The sequence below is a fragment of the Pan paniscus genome, chromosome 4, assembly GCF_029289425.2.
Source record: "Pan paniscus chromosome 4, NHGRI_mPanPan1-v2.0_pri, whole genome shotgun sequence".
Taxonomy (NCBI): Eukaryota; Metazoa; Chordata; class Mammalia; order Primates; family Hominidae; genus Pan; species Pan paniscus.
The window spans coordinates 176,454,075-176,476,280 of NC_073253.2; the positions used below are offsets into that span (position 1 = coordinate 176,454,075).

At 44.1% G+C, this 22,206-nt stretch overlaps 1 protein-coding gene across 1 annotated transcript in view; it reads left to right on the top strand.

Moving 5' to 3' along the window:
- Positions 1-22,206, top strand: part of LOC129398234 (tubulin beta-8 chain-like) — a 103,525-nt gene that overhangs the window by 41,050 nt on the left and 40,269 nt on the right. The window contains 4 exon segments of the mRNA XM_063604729.1: positions 13,635-13,743; positions 13,822-13,932; positions 14,428-14,508; positions 14,511-21,745. Coding sequence (XP_063460799.1) covers positions 13,872-13,932; positions 14,428-14,508; positions 14,511-15,481 — 1,113 coding nt within the window. The 5' untranslated portion in view covers positions 13,635-13,743; positions 13,822-13,871 and the 3' untranslated portion in view covers positions 15,482-21,745.

Consider the following 22,206-nt stretch of genomic DNA (forward strand, 5'->3'; position numbering starts at 1 on the left):
GTCAGAGGAGACAAAAAAGAATGAAAAATAAAGCATGCCTACAGAATCTAAAAAATAGCCTCAAAATAGGAATCTAAGAGTTATTGACCTTAAAGAGGTGGTAGAAAAAGAGATAAGAGCTAAACATTTATTGGCCCGGTGCAGTGGCTCACGCCTGTAATCCCAGCACTTTGGGAGGCAGAGGCGGGTGGATCACAAGATCAGGAGATCAAGGCCATCCTGGCTAACACGGTGAAACCCCATTTCTACTAAAAATACAAAAAGAAATTAACTGGGCGTGGTGGGGGTGCCTGTAGTCCCAGCTCCTTGGGAGGCTGAGGCAGGAGAATGGCGTGAACCCAGGAGGCGGAGCTTCCAGTGAGCCGAGATCGCGCCATTGCACTCCAGCCTGGGCTACAGAGCGAGACTCTGTCAAAAAAAAAAAAAAATTAAACATTTATTTAAAGAAATAATATTAAAAACAATTCCCCAACATTTGATATCAACATTCAAGTACAAGAAAGTTACAGAACATCAAGCAGATTTAACCCAAAGAAGACCACCTCAAGGCACTTAACTGAACACCCAAAGGTTAAGGATAAAGAAATGATTCTAAAAGCAGCAAGAGAAGAGACACAAATAACATTCAATGGAACTCCAATTCATCTGACAGCAGACTTTTCAGGGGAAAATTTACAGGCTGAGAGAGTGGCATGACATATTAAAAAAGCCGAAGGAAAAAAAAAAGACTTTTACTTTAGAATAATGTATCTGGCAAAAAGTCCTTTAAACTTGACAGAGAAATAAGAACATTTCCGACAAACAAAAGCTGAGGTATTTCATTAACACCAGACCTGTCCTACAAGAAATGCGAAAGGGAGTTCTGAGCCTGAAAGAAAAAAAGTGAGTGAGCAATAAGAAGTCATCTGAAGGTACAGAACTCAGTAGTAATAGCACATGGAAAAACACAGAATATTATAACATGGTAATTATGGTGTGCAAAAATCTCAAATAGAGTAAACAATAAACCAATAAAAAATAACTACAACATATTTCCAAGACATAGACAGTAAAATAGGGAAGGAAGAGAAACAACAAAAAGTTTAAAAGAATGGCAATGGAGTTAAAGTGTAGAGTTTTTATTAGTTGCTTTGCTTGTTTCTTTGTTTATGCAATCAATGTTAAATTGTCCACAGTCTAAAATGATGTGTTATAAGATATTATATTCAAGCCTCATGGTAATTTTAAATCAAAAAGCATACCACAGATGTACAAAAAGTAAAAAGCAATAAATTAGATAATATTAAAAGATAAATCACCTTCACTAAAAGGAAGACAGGAAGAAAGAAAAGAACAATGAGAGGATAAAAATCAATCAGAAAACAAGTAACAAAATGGCAGGAGTAAGTGCTTATCAATAATAACATTGAATGTACATGAACTAAATACTCCAATCAAAAGACAAATAGTGGATGAATGGATAGAGAAGCAAGACAATAATCTATGACCTACAAAAAAATACTTTACCTGTAAAGATACATTTAGACTGAAAATAAAACAATGGAAATAGTTATTCCATGCCGATAGAAACCAAAAAAGAGCAGAAATAGCTTTACTTATACCATACAAAAATAGATTTCAACAAAAGACTGTAGGAAGATATTAAGAAAGTCATTATATAATAATAAAGAGATCAATTCTTCCAGAGGATATAATAAGAAATATATATGCACCCAACACTAAAGCACCTAGATAAATGAAGCAAATATTATAAGAGCTAAAGAAAGAGACCTCAATACAATAATGGCTGGACACTTCAATACCCTACTTTAGTCATTGGATAGACCTTCCAGACAGAAAATCAACAAAGAAACATCAGACTTAATCTGCACTGTATAACAAATGAACCTAATAGATATTTACAGAAAATTTCATTCAACAGCTGCAGAATACACATTGTTCTTCTCTGCACATGGGTTATTTTCAAGGATAGACCATATATTAAGTAACAAGTCTAAAAACATTTTAAAAAATTGAAGTAATATCAAGCATTTTCTCTGACCACCATGGAACAAACTAGAAATCAATTAAAAAATGAATTTCAGAAACTATACAAACACTTGGACATTAAACAATATGCTCTTTAATGATCAGTAGGTCAATAAAAATGTTAAAAAGAAAATGGAAAATTTTCTTGAAACAAATAATAGAAACATAACATAGCAAAACCTGTGGAATATGGTAAAAGAGGTACTATTATAAAAGGAAAATTTATAACTGTAAGTGCCTATATAAAAATCAGAAAAGCTGCAAATAAATAACCTAACAATACATCTTAATTCACTAGAATAAAAAGGCCAAACAAAACTCAAAATTAGAAGAAAAGAAATAATAAAAATTAGAGCAGAAATAAAATGAAGAAAACAGTGCAAAAGATCAATGAAACAAGAAGTTGGTTTTTTGAAAAGTAAAACAATTAATGAATATTTAGACAGCTAGCTAAAAAACAGAGATGATACAAATTAATAAAATCAAAGGTGAAAAAGGAGACATTACAAGTAACATTTCAGAAAATCAAAGGATCATTAGTGGCTACTATAAGTAATTGTATGCCAACAAATTAGAAAACCTAGAGGAAATTAATTCTTAGACACACATAACTTACCAAGAATGAACTAGGAAAAAATCCAAAACCTGAACAGACCAATAATGAGTAACAAAATTAAAGCCATAATAAAAAAATGTCTGTAGGACCAGACTGAAAAATAGAGAAGGAAAGAACATTTCCAAACTCATTCTTTGAGGCTAGTATTACACTGATATCAAAACAAGACAAAGACACATTTAAAAAGAAAACTATGAGCCCATATTTGAGAATATTGATGCAAAAATTTGCAAAAAACCTAGCAAACTCAATTAAACAATACATAAATAGGTAATTCATAATGACCAAGTGGAATTTATCCCAGAGATACAAGGATGGTTCGACATGCAAATCAGTCAATGTGATATATCATATAAATAGAATGAAGGGGCCAGGTGCAGTGGCTCACACCTGTAATCCCAGCACTTTTGGAAGCCGAGATAGGCGGATCTCCTGAGTTCAGGAGTTCAAAACCAGCCTGGCCAACATGGCAAAACCCCATGTCTACTAAAAATACAAAAATTAGCTGAGTGGAGTGGTGGGCACCTGTAATCCCAGTTACTTGGAAGGCTGAGGCAGGAGAATCGCTTGAACCCGGGAGGCAGAGGTTGCAGTGAGCTGAGATCATGCCATTGCACTCCAGCCTGGGTGACAGAGGAAGACGTCATCTCAAAAAAAAAAAGAAAAGAATGAAGGATGAAATCCATATAATCATTTCCATTATGCTAAAAAGTATTTGATAAAATTTAATATTCTTTAATAATAAACCCTTTGAAAACTGGGTATGGAATGAACATATCTCAACATAATAAAAGTCATATATGACAGACCCCCAGCTAGTATCATACTAAGTGGGGAAAAACTAAAAGCCTTTCCTGTAAAATCTGGAAGATGACAAGAATATCCACTTTTACCACTGTTATTCAACATAATTCTGAAATTCCTATCTGGAGCAATCAGACAAGAGAAAGCAATAAAAGGCACCCCAATTGGAAAAGAAGTCAAATTATTGTTTTTGCCAGTGATATAATCTTATATTTGGAAAAACGTAAAGACTCCTCTGATAGGGTTTTAATGTGTGTCCCCTCCCAAATTTAATTCTCAATGTTGGAGGTGGGCCAGGTGAAAGGTGATTTAACCATTGGGGTGGGTTACTCATAAATGGCTTAGCACCATCCCACTTGGTACTATCTTCATGATAGTGAGTGAGTTCCCATAAGACCTGGTTATTTAAAAGTGTGTAACAACTCGCCCCTCTGTTTTTTTTCTCCTGCTTTTTGCCCTATGATGTGCAAGATTCTGCTTCAACTTTTGCCATGACTGTAAACTTCCAGAGGCCTTCCCAGAAGTGCATACCAGTGCTGTGTCTTCTCTACAGCCTGTAGAATCATGAGCCACTTAAACCTCCTTTCTAAAAAATAAATTACCCAGCCTCAGGTATTTATAGTGATGGGAAAAAAGCTTAATACAGAAAATTGGCACAAAGGAGTGGAAAATTGTTATAAGAATACCTGAAAATGTGGAATCAGCTTTGTAATTGGGTAAACAGGCAGAGGTTGGAAGAGTTTGTAGGATTCAGAAGAAGACAGAAAAATGAGGGAAAGTTGAGATTTTCTTAACTTTGAATGGCTTTGACGAAAATGCTGATAGTGATCTGGATGGTGAAGGCTGAGCTGAGGAGGTCTCAGATGAAAATTAGAAACTTATTAGGATCGAAGCAAAGGTCATTCATGTTGTCTTAGCAAAGTGGTTGGCTGAATTTCTGTCATGCCCTAGGGATATATAAAAGTTTGAATTTGAAAGTGATGATTTAGGGTTTCTGTTGAAAAAATGTCTAAGCACTAAAGCATTGAAGATGTGGCCTGGCTGCTTCTAACAACCTATGCTCACATGTTGCAGCAAAAAAAAGTAAGTTGTAATTTATTTTTACTTGCAAGGGAAGCATAGCGTAAAAGCTTAAAAACTTTGCATCCCAGTCATGTGGCAGAAAAATAAAAAGCTTTTACAAGAGAGGAACTCGAGCAGGCTGTGGAGCAATCACTTGTTAGAGATATTTGTATAACTTAAAAAAAAAAAGCAAGTGTTGATAGCCAAGACAATGGGGAAGAGGAATTGAAGGCATTTTAGAAATCTAAAAGGCAGCCCCCCATCACAGACCCTGAGGCCTAAAAGAAGAGAATAGTTTCTGGGATCAGGCCCAGGAACTGCTGCCTTGGGTAGCCTTAGAACATGGCTCCCTGCATTCTGGCCACTGCTCCAGCTCCAGGTGTAGCACAAATTGGCCCAGTTACAACTCCAGTCACTGCTTCAGAGGGTGCAAGCTATAAGCCTTGGTAGCTTTCATATGTTGTTAGGCCTGTGAGTGTACAAAATGCAAGAGCTGAGACTTGGGAGCCTCCACCTTTACTTCAAATAATGTATAAAAAAGCTAGGGTGTGCAGGCAGAAGCATGCTGCAAGGGTGGAGCCCTCATGGAGAACCTCTACTAAAACAATGCAGCAAAGAAATGTAGGGTTACAATCCCCATGTGGGTTCCCCACTGGGGCATGGCCTAGTAGATCTGTGAGGAGAGGATCACTGTCCTCCAGATCCCAGAATGGTAGATCTAGCTACAGCTTGCACTTTGCACCTGGAAAAGCCAGAAGCACACAAAACCAGCCAGAGGCACACAATACCAGCCCATGAGAGCAGCTGTGGGGGCTGAACCATGCAAAGCCACAAGGTCTAAACATCCCAAGGCATTAGTGTGCCCTGGAAATGGGACATAGAATCAAAAATAATTATTTTGGAGCCTTAAAATTCAATAACTCCCCTTCTGGGCTTCAGACTTGTATGGGTCCTGTGGTCTCTTTTTTTTTTTAGCTGATTTCTTCCTTTTAGAATAGGAGTATTTACCCAATGCCTATGCCCCATTTGTATCTTGGAAGCACTTAATTTGTTTTTTATTTTACAGGCTTATAGGAAGAATAAACTAGCTTTGTCTTAGATGAGACTTTTGACTTTTGAGTTAAGGCTGAAATGAGTGAAGACTTTGGGGATTATTGGGATGTCATGATTGTATTTTGAAATATGAGAAGGATATGAGACTTGGAATGGCCAGGGGCAAAATGATATAGTTTAGGTATGTGTTCCCACCAAAATCTTATATTAAAATGTAATCCTCAATGTTGGAAGTGGGCCTAGTCGGGAGGTGATTGAATCATGAGGGCAGGATTTCCATGAACAGTTTGGCATCATTTCCTTGGGTGCCATTCTCACAATAGTAAGTTTTCATGAGAGCTGGTTATCTACAAGTGTGTAGCACTTCCCCCCTGCCCTCACACTTACCATGTGATGTGCAAGCACTGGATTTATTTTTCACCTTGATTGTCAGTTGTCAGAGGCTTGACCAGAAGCAGAAGCCAGTGCTATGCTTTCTGTACAGCCTGTAGAACCATGAGCCAATTAAACCTATTTCCTTTATAAATTAACCAGTCACCGATTGTTTTTACAGCAATGTGAGAATGGCATAATATTTCCATCAAAAAACTATTAGAAGTAATAACGAGTAAATTTGCAGAATACAAAATTAACATATACAAATCAGTAGGATTTCTATATGCCAACAGTCAACAAACTGAAAAAGAATTCAAAAAAGTAATCCTATTTGAAATAGCCACAAATAAAACAAAATGTGTGGGAATTTACCAAAGAAATAAAAGTTCTCAACAGTTAAAAATGTAAAACACTGATAAAAGAAATGAAAGAGAAGACAAAAAAATGGAAAGTTATTTCTATGTTCACAGATTGGAAGAATCAGTATTTTAAAAAATGTCCATATGATCCAAAGCAATCTATACATTTCATGCCATCTCTATCAAAATAACAATGACATTCCTCACAGAAATAGAAAAAAAATCTGAAATATATATGGAACCACAAAACACCATAATAGTCAAAGCTATTCTGAGTATATAAACCAAAACTGTAGGAATCCCATTACATGGTTTTAAATTGTACTATCAAGCTATAGTAATTAAAACAGCATGACACTAGAATAAAAAGACATAAAGACAAATGGAATGAAATAGAGAACTTAGAAACAAACTCATACAGCTAAACTAATTTTCAACAAAAGTGTCAATAACATACAACAAAAAACAAGACAGTTTCAGTAATAAATAGGGCTGGGAAAACTGGCAAGCCATAGGCAGAAGAATGAAACTAGAACCCTATTTCTTGCAAAATACAAAAATCAAATTAAAATGAATTAAGGACTTAAACCTAACACCTCAAACTATCAAAATTTTACAAGAAAACACTGGGGAAACTCTTTAGGGCATTGGTTTGGACAAAAATTTCTTAAATAATTCCCCATAAGCACAGACAACCAAAGCAAACATGGACAAATGGAATTACAGCAAGTCAGAAAGCTTTTTTAAAGTGAAGGAAACAATAAACAAAGTGAAGAGAAAACCCACAGAATGGAAGAAAATATTTGTAAATTACCCATCTGAAAAGCAATTAATAGTTACATGATATGGTTAGGCTTTGTGTCCCCACCCAAATCTCATATTGAATTGTAATCCCCAGGTGTTGAAGGAGAGACCTGGTAGAAGGTGATTGGATCATGGGGTTGGTTTCCCCCAGGCTGTTCTTCTGATAATGAGTGAGTTCTCATGAGATCTGATGGTTTTATAAGGGGCTTTTCCCCCTTTGCTTCACATACATGCTCTCTCGCCTGCCATCATGGAAGAGGTGCCTGCTTCCCATCTGCCATGATTGTAAGTTTCCTGAGGCCTCCCCAGCCATGTGGAACTGTGACTCAGTTAAACCTATTTCCTTTATAAATTACCCAGTCTCGCCAGGCGCAGTGGTGCATGCCTGTAATCCCAGCACTTTGGGAGGCTGCGGCGGGTGGATCACGAGGTCAGGAGTTCAAGACCAGCCTTGCCAAGATGGTGAAACCCCGTCTCTACTAAAAATACAAAACTTAGCTGGGCATGGTGTCAGGTGCCTGTAATCCCGGCTACTCAAGAGGCTGAGGCAGAGAATTGCTTGAACCCAGGAGGTGGAGGTTGCAGTGAACCGAGATCATACCAGTGCACTCCAGCCTGGGCGACAGAGCAAGACTTCATCTGAATACATAAATAGATAAATAACCCAGTCTCAGTTTTTTTATAGCAGTGCAGAAACAGACTAATACACTACAATATATTGAGTTCAAAACATTCTATAGAAAAAATATAATCAATTAAAGAGTGGACAAAAATTTAAATGGACATTTATGAAAAGAAGACATACAAATGGCAAATAGGCAAGTGAAAAGGTGCTCCACATTACTGATCATTATAGAAATGCAAATCAAACCCAAAATGAGATATCATTTCACCTCAGTTAAGGTGGCTTTTATCCAGAAGTCAGTCAAAAACAAATGTTGCTAATAGCCAAGATTTGGAAGAAACCTAAATGTCCATCAACAGATGACTGGATAGAGAAAATGTGGTACATATACACAATGGAGTGCTATTCAGCTATAAGAAAGAATGAGAGTCTGTCATTTGCAGTAACAGAAATGGAACTGAAAGGCTTTATGTTAAGTGAAATAAGTCAGGCACAGAAAGAAAAATGTCACATGTCCTCACTTATTTGTGGGTGCTAAAATTTGAAATAATTGATGTCATAGAGAGTATAAGGGTGTTTACCAGAGGCTGGGAAGGGCAGTGGGGGAACAGGGGGTTAGTGGGGATGTGAAATGGGTACAAAAAATTGTTAGAAAGAATGAATAAGACAGTATTTGATAGCACAACAGGGTGATTATGGTAAAAAAAATTTTAATTATATATTTTATAAAAACTAAAATAGTATAATTGGATTGTTTATAACACAAGCTATAAATGCTTGAGGGGACGGATACCCTGTTTTTTATTATGTATTACTTGTTACATGCCTGTATCAAAGTATGTCATGTACCCCCATAAATATATACACCAACTATGTACCCATAAAAATTAATTAAAAATTACAATTAAAACCAAAGGGAGGAGAGTCTAACGAGGCAGGTGTGACCCATGGCTTGAACTAGCTTTTCAGGGTAACTTTGGAATGTCCTTATCCAAGAAGGGGGGTCCATTTAGTCAATAGGGGCTTAGAAATTAATTTTTAGTTTGTAAGTGGAAAAAAGAGAATTTTTAATCCTGAGCCATAGCTCTCAGTCAGTCAGTCCCTGCAGGGATCCCTGTTCTTTACTCTGGAGATAAACACTATTTTTCTTTTCCACTGAATAACACCACATTTCAAAATGAGGGGAAACATCTTGAAACTAAGAGGTATGGCCTTATTAAATTTGATTTGGTTTCCATTGTAATTAATTTAATCACATGTGTTCTAGAGTTTGTCCTCAGTCTTCTCCTACTTTAGGCTCATGATCTGTTGAATTTGCTCAGCTCCCTGCTCAACAGCAGGAAATCAGAATTATTTAAAAGCCTCATTGTGGCTGGGAGCAGTAGCTCATGCCTGTAATCCCAGCAATTTGGGAGGCCAAGGTGGGCAGATCACTTGTTATCAGGGGTTTGAGACCAGCCTGGCCAACAGAGTGAAACCCCATTTCTACTAAAGATACAAAAATTAGCTGGGTGTGGTGATTCATGCCTGTAATCCCAGCTACTTGGGAGGCTGAGGCAGGAGAATCACTTGAACCTGGGAGGCGGAGGTTTCAGTAAGGCAAGATGGTGCACTGCACTCCAGCCTGGGCAGTAGAGCAAGACTCTGTCTCAAAATAATAATAATAAATAAAAATAAAAATCTCATTGTGTTTCAAACAAAATTTCTTTTGCATATCAACTGTGTCAACTTGCATATTAACTATAATCATTTTGTTTACTTTATATCCAATCTTGAGAAATCTTTGAGGACTAATTTCACTCTTTTCTGCCATTTTGGTAAACATACCAAATGCCACCATACAAAATGCACAAAATTCCTGAGAAATGCATTTTCTCCTTGAGGAGTAGACTTGCTGTGTTAGAGGAACTCATGGTTATCAAGCTTCTAGTTTAATAAACATGACTAGAATTCTCTATCTTAATATGAGTAGCTAGGTACTCACAAGGCATCTAGAAGGTTAATACCTATGGTCTGGAAATAGCCACATTTTTTTACTGGCCACAGATTACAATTGCAGAATATTTATGGCCATACAAGACATCTTCCACCAAGCCTGAAAAATGTATAAATGTCCTAGGAGTGCAGCATTTTTTGTTAAAGATAATATTAACGAGCTAGCTTAGGTTAACGGGTTAATGGTCACTGTTAAAACCAATAGCCCCGACTTTAGTGAGTACATCTGCACCTTCCAAGTGTAATTATAACTCTTTCTCTTTATAGTTAGAGTACAGACACTAACAAAAGACAATGCATTCCTGCTCTTGTTTTCTGAGGATGTCCAACTCTGTAATGGAGTCATTTCTAATAAACTTGCTTCTTTCACTGTGCTCTCTGACTCACCTCAAATTTTTTACTGCACAAGATCTAAGAATCCTACTTTGTGGTCTGTATCAGGAACCTCTTTTCCAGCAAAATCTTTCAGCAACACCATGAAGGGACACCAAGACAAGACCCCCACTCCAAGGAAAACAATCCACATAGAATCATTCAGCTGGCAAGTGGGCTGTCTTTTAGAGTCGCGAAGCCATTCAGGTTGGCAAGAATGATTACCCACTATTACTTAAGTGAGAGGCCCTAGGGTATAATATTAGGGTGAGAGACTCAGCCCAAAGTTAGAGACCTGGGGGTGTCATACTCAGATTAGAGGCCAAGCCCACAGGGTTAGAGGCCCTGGGGAATATTGAGAAGAATGGATTTGGCTAAACAAGATGTTTGCCACTTTCTGTTTTTGGACTGTCCACCTTGTGCTTTGTCCCTCACCTGAGTGCTCTGCATATTGTTGCCTTTCTGCCCACCGCCTCCGTTTTGCAGTAGTCTGGAGGCTGCCCCAGGAAAGAGGCCCCAAACAGTTTAGCTTTTACTTTCCTTAGTGATCCTCTGACTTTTAGCCTTGATGTCTTAGAGCTATTGCTGCTACCACTTTTCTAGTTGGCAAAGCTAATAAACTAACATTAGAACAGCACCTACAGGTTTTTGACCCCACAACAAGGGAAGGTGGTCCTAGAAGCTAAAGGGCACCAGTGGATAATAGGAGAATATTTATGAAAGTGTGAGGCCTTATTGCTAGACCGACCCTCCAGACATAACCCTTAAAGCCTGGCAAACCATAAACCCAGCTACTTACCTGTCAGAGTCCACAGGTGCTCCCAGCCTTTCTGGCATACAGGTTGTATTAGTCTGTTCTCACGCTGCTAATAAAGACATATCTGAGGCTGGGTAATTTATTAAAAAAGAGGTTTAATTGACTCACAGTTGCACGTGGTTGGAGAGGCCTCACACTCATGGCAGAAGGCAGGTGAGGAACAAAGTCACATCTCTTACATGGCAGCAGGCAAAAGAGCTTGTGTAGGGAAACTCCCCTTTATAAAACCATCAGCTGTAATCCCAGCACTTTGGGAGTCCAAGGCAGTGGATGACCTGAGGTGAGGAGATCGAGGCCAGCCTGGCCAACATGGTGAAACTCCGTCTATACTAAAAGTACAAAAATTAGACAGGCATGGTGGTGGGCACCTGTAATCCCAGCTACTCGGGAGGCTGAGACAGGAGAATCGCTTGAACCCGGGAATCAGAGGTTGCTGTGAGCCAAGATCACGATAATGCACTCCAGCCTGAGCAACAGAGCAAGACTCTGTCTCAAAAATAAATAAATAAATAAACCACCAGATCTCATGAGGCTTATTCACTGTCACGAGAACAGCATGGGAAAGACCCATCCCCCGATTCAATTACCTCCCACTGGGCCCCTCCCACGATATGTAGGAATTATGGGAGCTATAATTCAAGATAAGATTTGACTGGGGACACAGCCAAAGCATGTCACAGGTTATGAAACAAATTTATTCTAGCAGGCCAGACGTAGGAGAGATGAGCCCCTTGACCATCCCAAGGAAGAGTGGTTAACAGATGCAAGTTTTTTTATGCATCAGGAAAACAGGAGGGCTAGATATGCTATTAGTAGTCAGCACAAGAGAATCAAGGCACAAGCCTTGCTGGCCTCGACCTCAGCTCAAAAAGCTGAGTTAATTGAACTTACTAGGCCCCTGCAGTTGGAAAGGATTTAAAAGTTAACATTTACACTGATTCCAAGTCTGATTTTTTAGTGCTTCATGCTTATGCTGCAATTTGGAATGGGTGGGGACTCCTGACCCCAAAGGGCTTTTCCATACAACATCATTCAGATTTTGAGCTTGTTAGAATGCTGCTTTGCTGCCAAAAAGTGACTATAATTAATTGCAGAGGAGATCAAAAGAGAGACTGACCATGTAAAAGGAAATGCCCTTGTAGATGCCACAGCCAAGGCCCCTGCACTGAAAGGGCCAATGAAGCTTGTGGGCGTGCTGGTCAGCATACATAGAACTGGGCCGGAATACCCTGAAGAAGAACAAAAATGGTCCAGGGATTGCATTTCAGTCCAGGGCCCCTCGGGCTGAATGATGGTAATAAATTACTAATGCCAAGTACCAAACACAGGAGTATAACTCAGCACTTTCATGATTCTTTTCACCCTAGAAGGGATTCTTTGTTTCTGTTAATGTCTCATTTGTTTATAGGGGTAAATCTTTTCAAGACACTAAAACAGGTGACTTAGCCCTGTGAGCTCTGTGCCTGACATGACCCAAACGGCCAGCAATTTTCTCCTTCTCCAGTTAAACCTGTCCAAAATTGAGGAACCTATCTACATGAGAACTGGCAACTCTAATTTACCCTGAAGCCTTTCTGCAGGAGATTCAAATATTTGCTAATGCTTACTGATACCTTCACTGGTTAGATCGAGGCATTCCCCACCCCATCTGAAAAATGTTTACCAGAAGAAATAACTCCTCAGTTTGGGTAATCCAAAAGCCTGCAAAGTGACAATGGCCCATCTTTCACAGCAGGCGTAACCCAACACCTATCCTCAGCTTTAAGAATCCAATATTACCTTCACTCTGCTGGAGACCACAGTCCTCTGGAAAGGTGAAAGGGCTAATCCTAAAGAAGACTAGCTAAATCAGAGGCCTGACTATCTCTAACACCCATAGCTTACTGCGGGTTTGAACTGCTCCAAAGTAAAACGTATAATTAAGTCCTGTTGAGTTAACATGTGGAAGGCCTTTCCTAACCACAGATCTCCTAATAGATGAAAAGACTCATCGGTTACAAAAATATGTCATCAATCTGGGACAGGTGCAAAGGCACTCTGTGAATATGGAAACAAGAGTCTTCCCCTCCCACATGGGAGGAAAAATCAGTTTCAGCTCAGCTAGGAATTTAGTCTTACTAAAGACGTGGGAGGAAGTTCTTCAGCTGAGCAGCTTTCCCCAACGTGGAAGGGACCATAGCAAGGATACCTGAGTTCTCCAACAGACGTTCAACGCCAAGGGATTCACAGGTGGGTGCACCTGTGTGGAAGTAAAGCTGTTGCTTATTCTGGGAGCCCAATCGGAGGCTGAGGGAGGTGGACGCGGGGCTATTTAAGCGTTAGCGGAGGGCGGGCTGGGTCGCTGCGCCTCTGCTCCTCCTTCTCGCGCTTCTGTTGCCGCCCTAATCCTGCCTTAGCCATGAGGGAGATTGTGCTCACGCAGATCGGGCAGTACGGGAACCAGATCGGGGCCAAGGTTGGCAGCCGGGGCTCTGAGGGCCCAGCCCGGGCCTACCGGGTGGCCGGGGAAGATGTTGGCAGTGGCGGGAGCGGTGCCCCTGCATTGCGGCCCCTGGGCTCCCTGTCGGGGACGGTGGAACTGGGCGGCTGGTGAGGCGGCTGGGGTGGACCCCAGGGACAGGGCGGCCTAGGGATGGGGGTGTGGATGAGGGTGGGGGTGGGAGAGGGGCTGGGGCGCCTCCGTGACTCAGCCCCGGCCTGTCTGGCCCCTCCTGTCTGTTGCAGTTCTGGGAGGTGATCTCTGATGAACATGCCATCGACTCCGCTGGCACCTACCATGGGGACAGCCACCTGCAGCTGGAGCGCATCAACGTGTACTACAACGAGGCCAGCGGTGAGACCCTCGTCCTTCCCCCACCGCCCTCCTGGGAACGTAGCTCTCCCCTCGCTCATGCCCTCCCTCCCCACGCAGGTAGCAGGTACGTGCCCCGCGCTGTGCTCGTGGATCTGGAGCCGGGCACCATGGACTCTGTGCGCTCGGGGCCCTTCGGGCAGGTTTTCAGGCCAGACAACTTCATTTCCGGTGAGCTGCGGGCGAGGACTGGGGTGCGGCTCCTTAGCCAGGGCAGCTCAAAATCTAGGAACACCCCAAGGTCATCCTGTGGGAACTGTGGCGCCAGGGCCCCTGAACACCCTCCTATCCGCCGAGTCGAGTCGCTCAATCTGCCTGTCCTAAACGGGCTTCGGGAGGAAGGCCCGGGTGTCTCCTCAAGGTGAGGAGCTACTGATGTCCTTGTCGGGAGCTGAGCTGGGGTCGTGGCTACTGCCTTTCCTGAGAATGGGCAGGAGCCACCTGCAGCGAGGTCTGTGAGCCCGTCTCAGGTTTGACTCCTGTCTTAATTTCTAACAGGGGAAGCTGCTGTCCTGTAACTCTGGGGGAGCGGGTTTCATTTGCTCCACCTGCAGGGCGAATGGTGCTTTCACCTCACATGTGACACTTGGCCCTTTCTGCATTATGGTGGTGACCACTGATGACCGTATACCTGGCCGTCGAGTGACTGGCTGTACTGTCTTACAGGTCAGTGTGGGGCCGGAAACAACTGGGCCAAGGGACACTACACCGAAGGCGCGGAGCTGATGGAGTCAGTGATGGACGTTGTCAGGAGGCTGAGAGCTGTGACTGCCTGCAGGGTTTCCAGCTGACCCACTCCCTGGGTGGGGGGACTGGGTCTGGGATGGGTACCCTTCTCATCAGTAAGATCCGGGAGGAGTACCCAGACAGGATCATAAACACATTGAGCATCCTGCCCTCGCCCAAGGTGTCAGACACCGTGGTGGAGCCCTACAACGCCACCCTCTCAGTCCACCAGCTCATGGAAAACATGGATGAGACCTTCTGTATAGATAACGAAGCGCTATATGACATATGTTCCAAGGCCCTAAAACTGCCCACACCCACCTATGGTGACCTGAACCACCTGGTGTCTGCTACCATGAGTGGGGTCACCATGTGCCTGCGCTTCCCGGGCCAGCTGAATGCTGACCTGCGGAAGCTGGCCGTGAACATGGTTCCGTTTCCCCGGCTGCATTTCTTCATGCCCGGCTTTGCCCCACTGACCAGCCGGGGCAGCCAGCAGTACTGGGCCTTGACTGTGGCTGAGCTCACCCAGCAGATGTTTGATGCTAAGAACATGATGGCTGCCTGTGACCCCCATCACGGCCACTACCTAACGGCGGCTGCCATTTTTAGGGGTCGCATGCCCATGAGGGAGGTGGATGAACAGATGTTCAACATTCAAGATAAGAACAGCAGCTACTTTGCTGACTGGCTCCCCAACAACGTAAAAACAGCCGTCTGTGACATCCCACCCCAGGGGCTAAAAATGTCAGCCACCTTCATTGGGAATAATACGGCCATCCAGGAACTCTTCACATGTGTCTCAGAGCAGTTTACAGCAATGTTCAGGCGCAAGGCCTTCCTCCACTGGTACACAGGCGAGGGCATGGATGAGATGGAATTCACCGAGGCCGAGAGCAACATGAACGACCTGGTGCCTGAATATCAGCAATATCAGGATGCCACGGCGGAGGAGGAGGAGGATGAGGAGTGTGCTGAGGAGGAGGTGGCCTAGAACTCTCCTTTTCTAGGTAAAGGGGGGAAGCAGTGTGGATTCTTTCCTGTGTTCTGACAGCCATGTGTCACTATGCGCTTGTTCATTTGTGTCTTCACATCTCCTGCTGCATTTTAAAGCATTTGTATAGTATGCGGTTTTGCCTAATAAAGTGTTCTCACAGCATCTGGTTTCACCTCCATCTTCCATGGGCCCTCTGGCTACTGCTGCCAGATGCACACAGTTGTCCTGCAAGGCGGAAGCTGTCTGGGCTTATCACATGCCCAGGAACAAGCATTCCAGTGGCTCCAGGAGGGCTCAGCATGGGCTGTGGACATGGCAGGCAGGCTTCACGCAAACTTGGGGATGCCCTGGGCCTTGGGCAGCGACGTGGTGGAAAACCTGTTCCTGAAGAAAAGCCTTGGCTTATCCCATGTACCAAACTTCTAGGGGACCAGCTGGCCATGTTTTGGAACTTTGTCCACCAGGGTCGCTGACCCCTTTTAATGTCCCCAAAGTCCCATCTTGGAGTAGGAATGTGGTCAGACAGCTGGCTCTGAACCAGCAATGAAGGGTGTGCAAGTTGGACCCCAGCCACTCCATCACCACGATGGCCTGGGTGTGATTGTGTGGCCTCATTCTCTTAATGAGGTGGGCATGGGATATCTGGCAGGGACTAGGCAGGAATCGAGCCCAGTGTTTGCTAACATGCACTGAACCCTATGTAGAAGGGGATTAGGTCCTGGGGGCTGCAGATGTGGTTGCTGGGCCTGTGACATGCACTGAACCCTATGTAGAACCCTATGCAGCCCCTTGAAACTTCCCAGGATGGCTGGTTTTTGGGGTTTATCACCTTATTTTTCTCCCTCTGGTTTTAGCCACTGTAGGCCAGTTTGTTCACAGTTTGTTCACCAACTTTGGCTCATTTCATTACCTTATCAGAGGTGGGAATTCTGAGGTCCCTAAGCCAGAGGCTTTCAGGGATGTGGCTCCCTCTGCCGCCCTGGCAGGGAGGGCGCAGGGGTCCCAGGTGGAGCCTCTGACCTAGAGCCTTTGGCTCTAGAGCCTGGAGCCTTACCGCAAGGCTGCCTGTGGGTTTGGCGTCGGGAAACAACCCAGCCTGGAGCCCAGGCTGCTGGTTATCTGGAGACAGCCTCCCCGTAAGATTTCTCTGAGACAAGAAACAATTATGCAAATTATCCTAATTCTGTTTGAAAGAATAGAGAGATTGATTGCAGAGACAAACCATTTAGGCAGGCAATGTAGAAGGTGTTTCCACGGCTAATCTGCCTTCAAAGGAGAGGGATTTTGTTTGTAAACTTCAGACCCAAAAAATTGATTGTTCTGTCAACTTTAGATAATTATCTGTCCTCCCTGAGGCCCTAAGCTTAGCAGAAATGTTCTTTCTCTGAATCAGTACTCAGCTTTGGATCTCTGTTGGGTTCCCTGTGGAGTGCTAAATCAGAGATTCCCCCAAAGCAGTGGATCAGGAGCCTTCCTCCAGCCACAGTGCCCATCCTGCCTGCAGAAGAATGGACAGAGGGATGGGAGGGCTGCAGAGCTGGCACTGTGTCCCTGGAGGGGCTGGTGGGGACTCACTGTTCGGGGGACAGGGGAGGCAGAGTCCACACTCAACTGCTGCGTGGAGATGGGCATGAAGGGCAGGCAGGTCTGGCCTTGGCCTTGCGGTTTGTTTCCATTAAAGACCTTCAAGACCAGAAGGGACCAATAGGGCCGGACTATGCAGGGAGAGAAGAGGTTCTAGGGAACTGAGTTCCGAAGTCTTCGTCTTCTCACTGTGCAATGGGGTTCACCTATAAAGCAGGCTGCTTGTCCTCGGGAGAGCTCATTGTGGAGAAACATCACTGGACAGAGCCCCTCCTTATCTGCATCAGACTCCTCTGGTCTCCCCGGTTGCCTTTTTCTCTGCCCCTAAGGGCACCTGTCCCTGGAGAGGCTCTCAGGACAGTATCCTGGACACCCCCTGCCTGGACACCCCTTGCCTGGCACCCTTCCTCTCCACAATGTCGTCAGAGAGCTCCACCTGCCCTTCTAGCCCCCTGGTCCAGCACTGCTGGTCATGAGGTTTGGGCCCTGTGACCTGCCCAGATCCAAGCTGTGGGGAAAGTTTGCTGAGACCAGTTTGGGGAACAGAGGGGCCTTGTTGTACCATTTGTTCTGGGCACAGGGGACCTCCTGCATCGTCTATCTCCTCCATGAGATGCTAGTTTCAGGGATTCCTTGGGGACACTGGAGAGCAGGGCTGGCTCAGGCAGGGGCCTGACCATAGTCCAGACAGTGCAGACCCTACCTGAGGTGCCACACGGGCCCTCATCAGTCTTCTCTTCACACAATGGAGTCACTCCTGTGCCTCCCCTGTCTGCACTCCATTGAGCCGGGAAAGGCCTGCAGTAGCCAATGCCCACATTTGAGTTTCAAATGTGAATATACCCAGGGATTGCAATTTACCAAAAGATGAAGGAAAAGGCCTCTCCCAGTACTTGGTCAACATTATTCTGTGGTATTTTTCAGATGAAATTAGCATTTAAGCCAGTATACTTTTAGTAAAGCAGATTATGCTCCATAATGTGGGTGGGTCTCATCCAATCAGTTGAAGGCCTTAAAGGAAGAAATACTGACCTCCCAGGGGAAGAGGGAATTCTGCCCCTGGACTCAAGCCACTCTTCCTTGGATTCTAGCCTCTGTAATTACACGAGACAATTCTGGACATCTCCTCCTCTCTTTTCTGTTTCTCTGGAAAACCCTGACTAATGCAATTCTTGTTAAGCTGCTTTTAAGAAGTGTGAAGAAAATATTAAAAAGATGTAACTAAGAATTTTGAGTGGACGATCTAATTATTTCACACTGGCTGAGATCTCCCTGATGTTGACATTGCAATGACACTGTGCACTTCTTGGGGTAAGAAAAAGTGCAGTCTCAGTATCCCTCCCACTAAATAGGAAGGCAAATTGCCATTTCCCGAAAAGTCCAGAATAGTAAGTAGGTTGACGAGTAACTCTTGAAGTTACATAAGACAAATCAGTTGCAACAGAGGATCATAAACCCCTCGTGTACGGAAGGAAAACAAGTTTGTCAATGTGCAAACTGTAAGTCTAAGTTCCTACTTCTGTAAAAAGTAGAGTTTCCTCTTCAAAGACTTTCCTTCCCATCTCATTAGAAATAAATAGTAACTTCTCTTAGAAGCAAAATTTATTCAAAGACCTGTGCTAACATTCTTAAATATCTGCTAGCCCTAATAAAGAAATCAATGTACTTTATGTTCTTAGCTCCCACAATTTAGCCTAAATATTTGCCCTGGCATGCTTATACTAGTCCAAGCAAGCTTTAGGTCATTGCCTGTTCCTCTTCTTTATTCGAAGGTGTTTTTACTTTTTTCAGCATTCCACAAGTTACTTCCTCCTTCCTTTGTTCTCCTCTGCCTTTTCCTCTCTAAAAAAGTTCTAAGTTGCTAGCCAATCGGAACAAATACAGAATGTGAGGTCCCGTTCCAGCCGCTGGAAACTGGACACAGCAGTAGGGTGGATGCGTCAGGTTATAAATGACCCTGTCTCCTTTGCTCAGTATACTCTTGTGGCAAAACTGCTGGTGAGTGTACCCTTTCTGCAGAAATTAAAAAAAAAATAAAAATGGCCTTGCTGAGGAAATTAAATTTACATTCAAGTGCTATTTCTTTACCGCACTGGGAACAAGCATGTCAAACAATTTCAACCCTGCTGGACCTCATCAAGTGAGGGCCGGGATGGAAAAGCGGCCGTGCCGAGGTGCCCCGGAAGCAGCCTCCGGAGTGTGCGTCAGAGTTTCTGGCCATTTCAGCTAAGACTTTTCTTCTGACAGACTAGAAGTGAAAAAAAGAATTATTTACTTTGTTGGGAAATGTGACAAAAGGTTAAAATTCTACTAGTTCATAAAATATTTGAAGCTAACTTTGTTTTTATAAATAAAATTGTATTTACAATTTAAGTTTTAGTTCTCATCCTTGCTGTTATAAAAGTTATTCTAAGTTATGTCAGTCTTTGAGGGTAAATGTAGAGTATTTAAAATAGCCTATATTTGGAAAACTGAACAGTGTTTGTTGTCATGATTTTACTTTGTTCTTGACCACATTGGTCCCAGAGAAAGTCAAGGTCTTCACCCACGGATTCAAGATTCTTGTGGCAGCTGCTGAATTCTTTTCCAACAATGCTTGGGCCTCATCAGCGTCATGTTTGTGCACTACCCCAGCCCCAACCACAGACATGGGCAGGAGGAACAGAGCTCTACTGTGTAGCGTCACTGCCAGTAAGAGTCTGGCTCTCCCATGAAGCATTACTCTTCCTCTGCATGTATCTTAGAATTTCAAAAGCCATTTGGCCTCCATTTCTTTAGATTGTGGATAAGATCCATAAACTTGTACTGGGGTCACTGTTCCTCCAGCCTCTTTAGCACGTATCTGCAGTCTCATTTCCAGGCTGTTTCCTCTATGGGCCACTGCCTGCAGAATTCCCAGATGAATCCATTGCCCATTCCCTGTAGCCACATCTCCAAATCCACAGCCGTTCTCAGCAGCTGCCTGTACACTCACATCCCAGAGGTCAAGTTGCCACAGCTGGTGTGTGTTTCCAGCCACTAGGCAACCCCAGGTCTTCATCTGAGCACCCAGGGCCAGAAGTCTCACCCTGTCCCCCATACCATCCCTTCCCAGCCAGCCACAGTTTCCTTCCTTCTGTTGCTCACACAGTGCTCTCAGCCCCAGATGCCCTTCCTGACATTTCCTCCCAAGGAAACCCAAGTCCTCCGTCAGGGTCCACCCAAATGTCCACACTCTCTGGTAGCCTGCCCAGCCCCAGAGGCTCCCTTGAGCTCCCTTCCCCCATTAGAGCCTACAGAGGCAGTGCTGCCCAGCAGACATCTCGGCTGGGAGTCAAACAGAGCAAGGCTATTTTGGTCCCTCTCTCCACTCTATGTGACCCTGAAATGTGCCCTGGCCTTAGGAAACATTCAGCTACATCAGAGAACGTGAGTATGCATGTGGTTTGTATAACACAGGCAAGACATGGTTTTTAGATACGTTCAGAATAGATAGTTACAGAGAACAGGTATGTTACATGTGGGAAGGAAGAGACACAAGGGCCAAGAGATACTTAATATGCATGAGGCTCCTGGGCACTAAATGTTCAATTCACAATGTGCCTTTATACAAGAGACACCTAAACATGCAGAACCATGGGGCCTTCGTTCACCACCATTCCTGGTGCCCATTCTGGTCGCATGCGTCCTCTGCCCAAGAAACACGTAGAACCCATGGCAGTGCGACAGCTGCTTCTTGGCAACTCCACCATGATCAGGCACACTTGTCCCATGTCTGTCCCATTGAGCTGGTGTGTGTCATAAGCCCTTCAGCTGTGAGCACTCTTGCCCAGACCTCAGCTCTGGTCCTCGTGGTCACACCTGAGGGGGTGAGGTTGACTAGCAGAGAAAGAAGAGAACCGATGAATGTTGACAGCACAGGAATCAGGTCATACGGCCCTCCCATCTCCTTCCCTCAGCTTCTTGCTGTGTTTTACGAATGGATTTTATAAACCTGTGATTCGAGCATCCTCAGTTGCTTCTCGAGCCTTTCCGCTCCATGAACTCTGGGACAGCTTGCCTGGTACTGCAGCTGGAGGACATCACTGCATCCAGAGAGCTTCCCACATGACAGTCTGTGAGCAAGGGACTTCGCCTCCCTGGATGGTGGTTTTCTTTTATGTAAAAGATGTGATCGTAGTCTGTATTTCTCAAGGGTGCTGTGAGAAACACACAGAATAAGTCACGTGAAACTGTGTGGCAGGTAGCGGATGCTCAGTAAAGTGAAGCCTGCCCTTCCCGTAGCCTTTCTCTTCCTCCACTGGGTCTAGACTTCACATTGTCCCATGGTTCGAGATCCTTGGTTCATCCCGAGTCTTATCATCATACCAGAAGCTTGGAGGGAGCTCCTGGGGAAATCCAGCTTCACGGTCCCACACTGATCACTTCCCCTGGGCATGGCCTGGTAAATGCAGCTCAGATCTGCTCCCCAGTCAAGTCAAGGAAGTTGCTGCCCAGAAACCAAGTGAGGACATTTACAAGAACCGGCAGCAGCAGCAGCAGCAGCAGAAGAAGAAGAAGAAGAAGAAGAAGAAGAAGAGAAGAAGAAGAAACTGGATTTGCTTTTTCACCAGAGGATCCAGATTTCCCTGTGGCCTCGCAAACAAAAAGAAGGAAGACGGAGCAGCACAGTCATCCCTTTGTGAAAAAGGCATTCAGGTAACTGAGTGACTCAGCAAGCCTGGGTCTTGGGGAAATTACGAATACCTGGTTGAAGGGCAGTCCTCAGGCAGAGCCCCTGAGACCTGTTGAACTCTAGAGTGTGGGAGCAGAGGAGATTCAGGGCCTGCCCAGGGGCAGTGTCCACAGGGGCAGAGTGCCCCCAGGACTCGCCCTGGCTCAGTTAAGGACTCCCCTCAGGATCTGCAGAGGTGCAAGGCAGGGTGCAGCTCTGCCTGGACTGAGCTGGAAATGCAGCCGTGTGGCTGAAGTGGCCACTTCCTGCTTTCTGTAAAGCAGCCACAGGGACCTGTGAACAGGTAAGACCCTTACTCTTGATTACTGAAGAACTAGAACCCAGGCTCCCTTGACCTTCTCTCTGAAAACCCAGATGACATGAGGACCCTCTCCCAGCTGAAGGGGCAGATTCACGCTTTAGAGTGTGGGGAGTCAGCATGGGG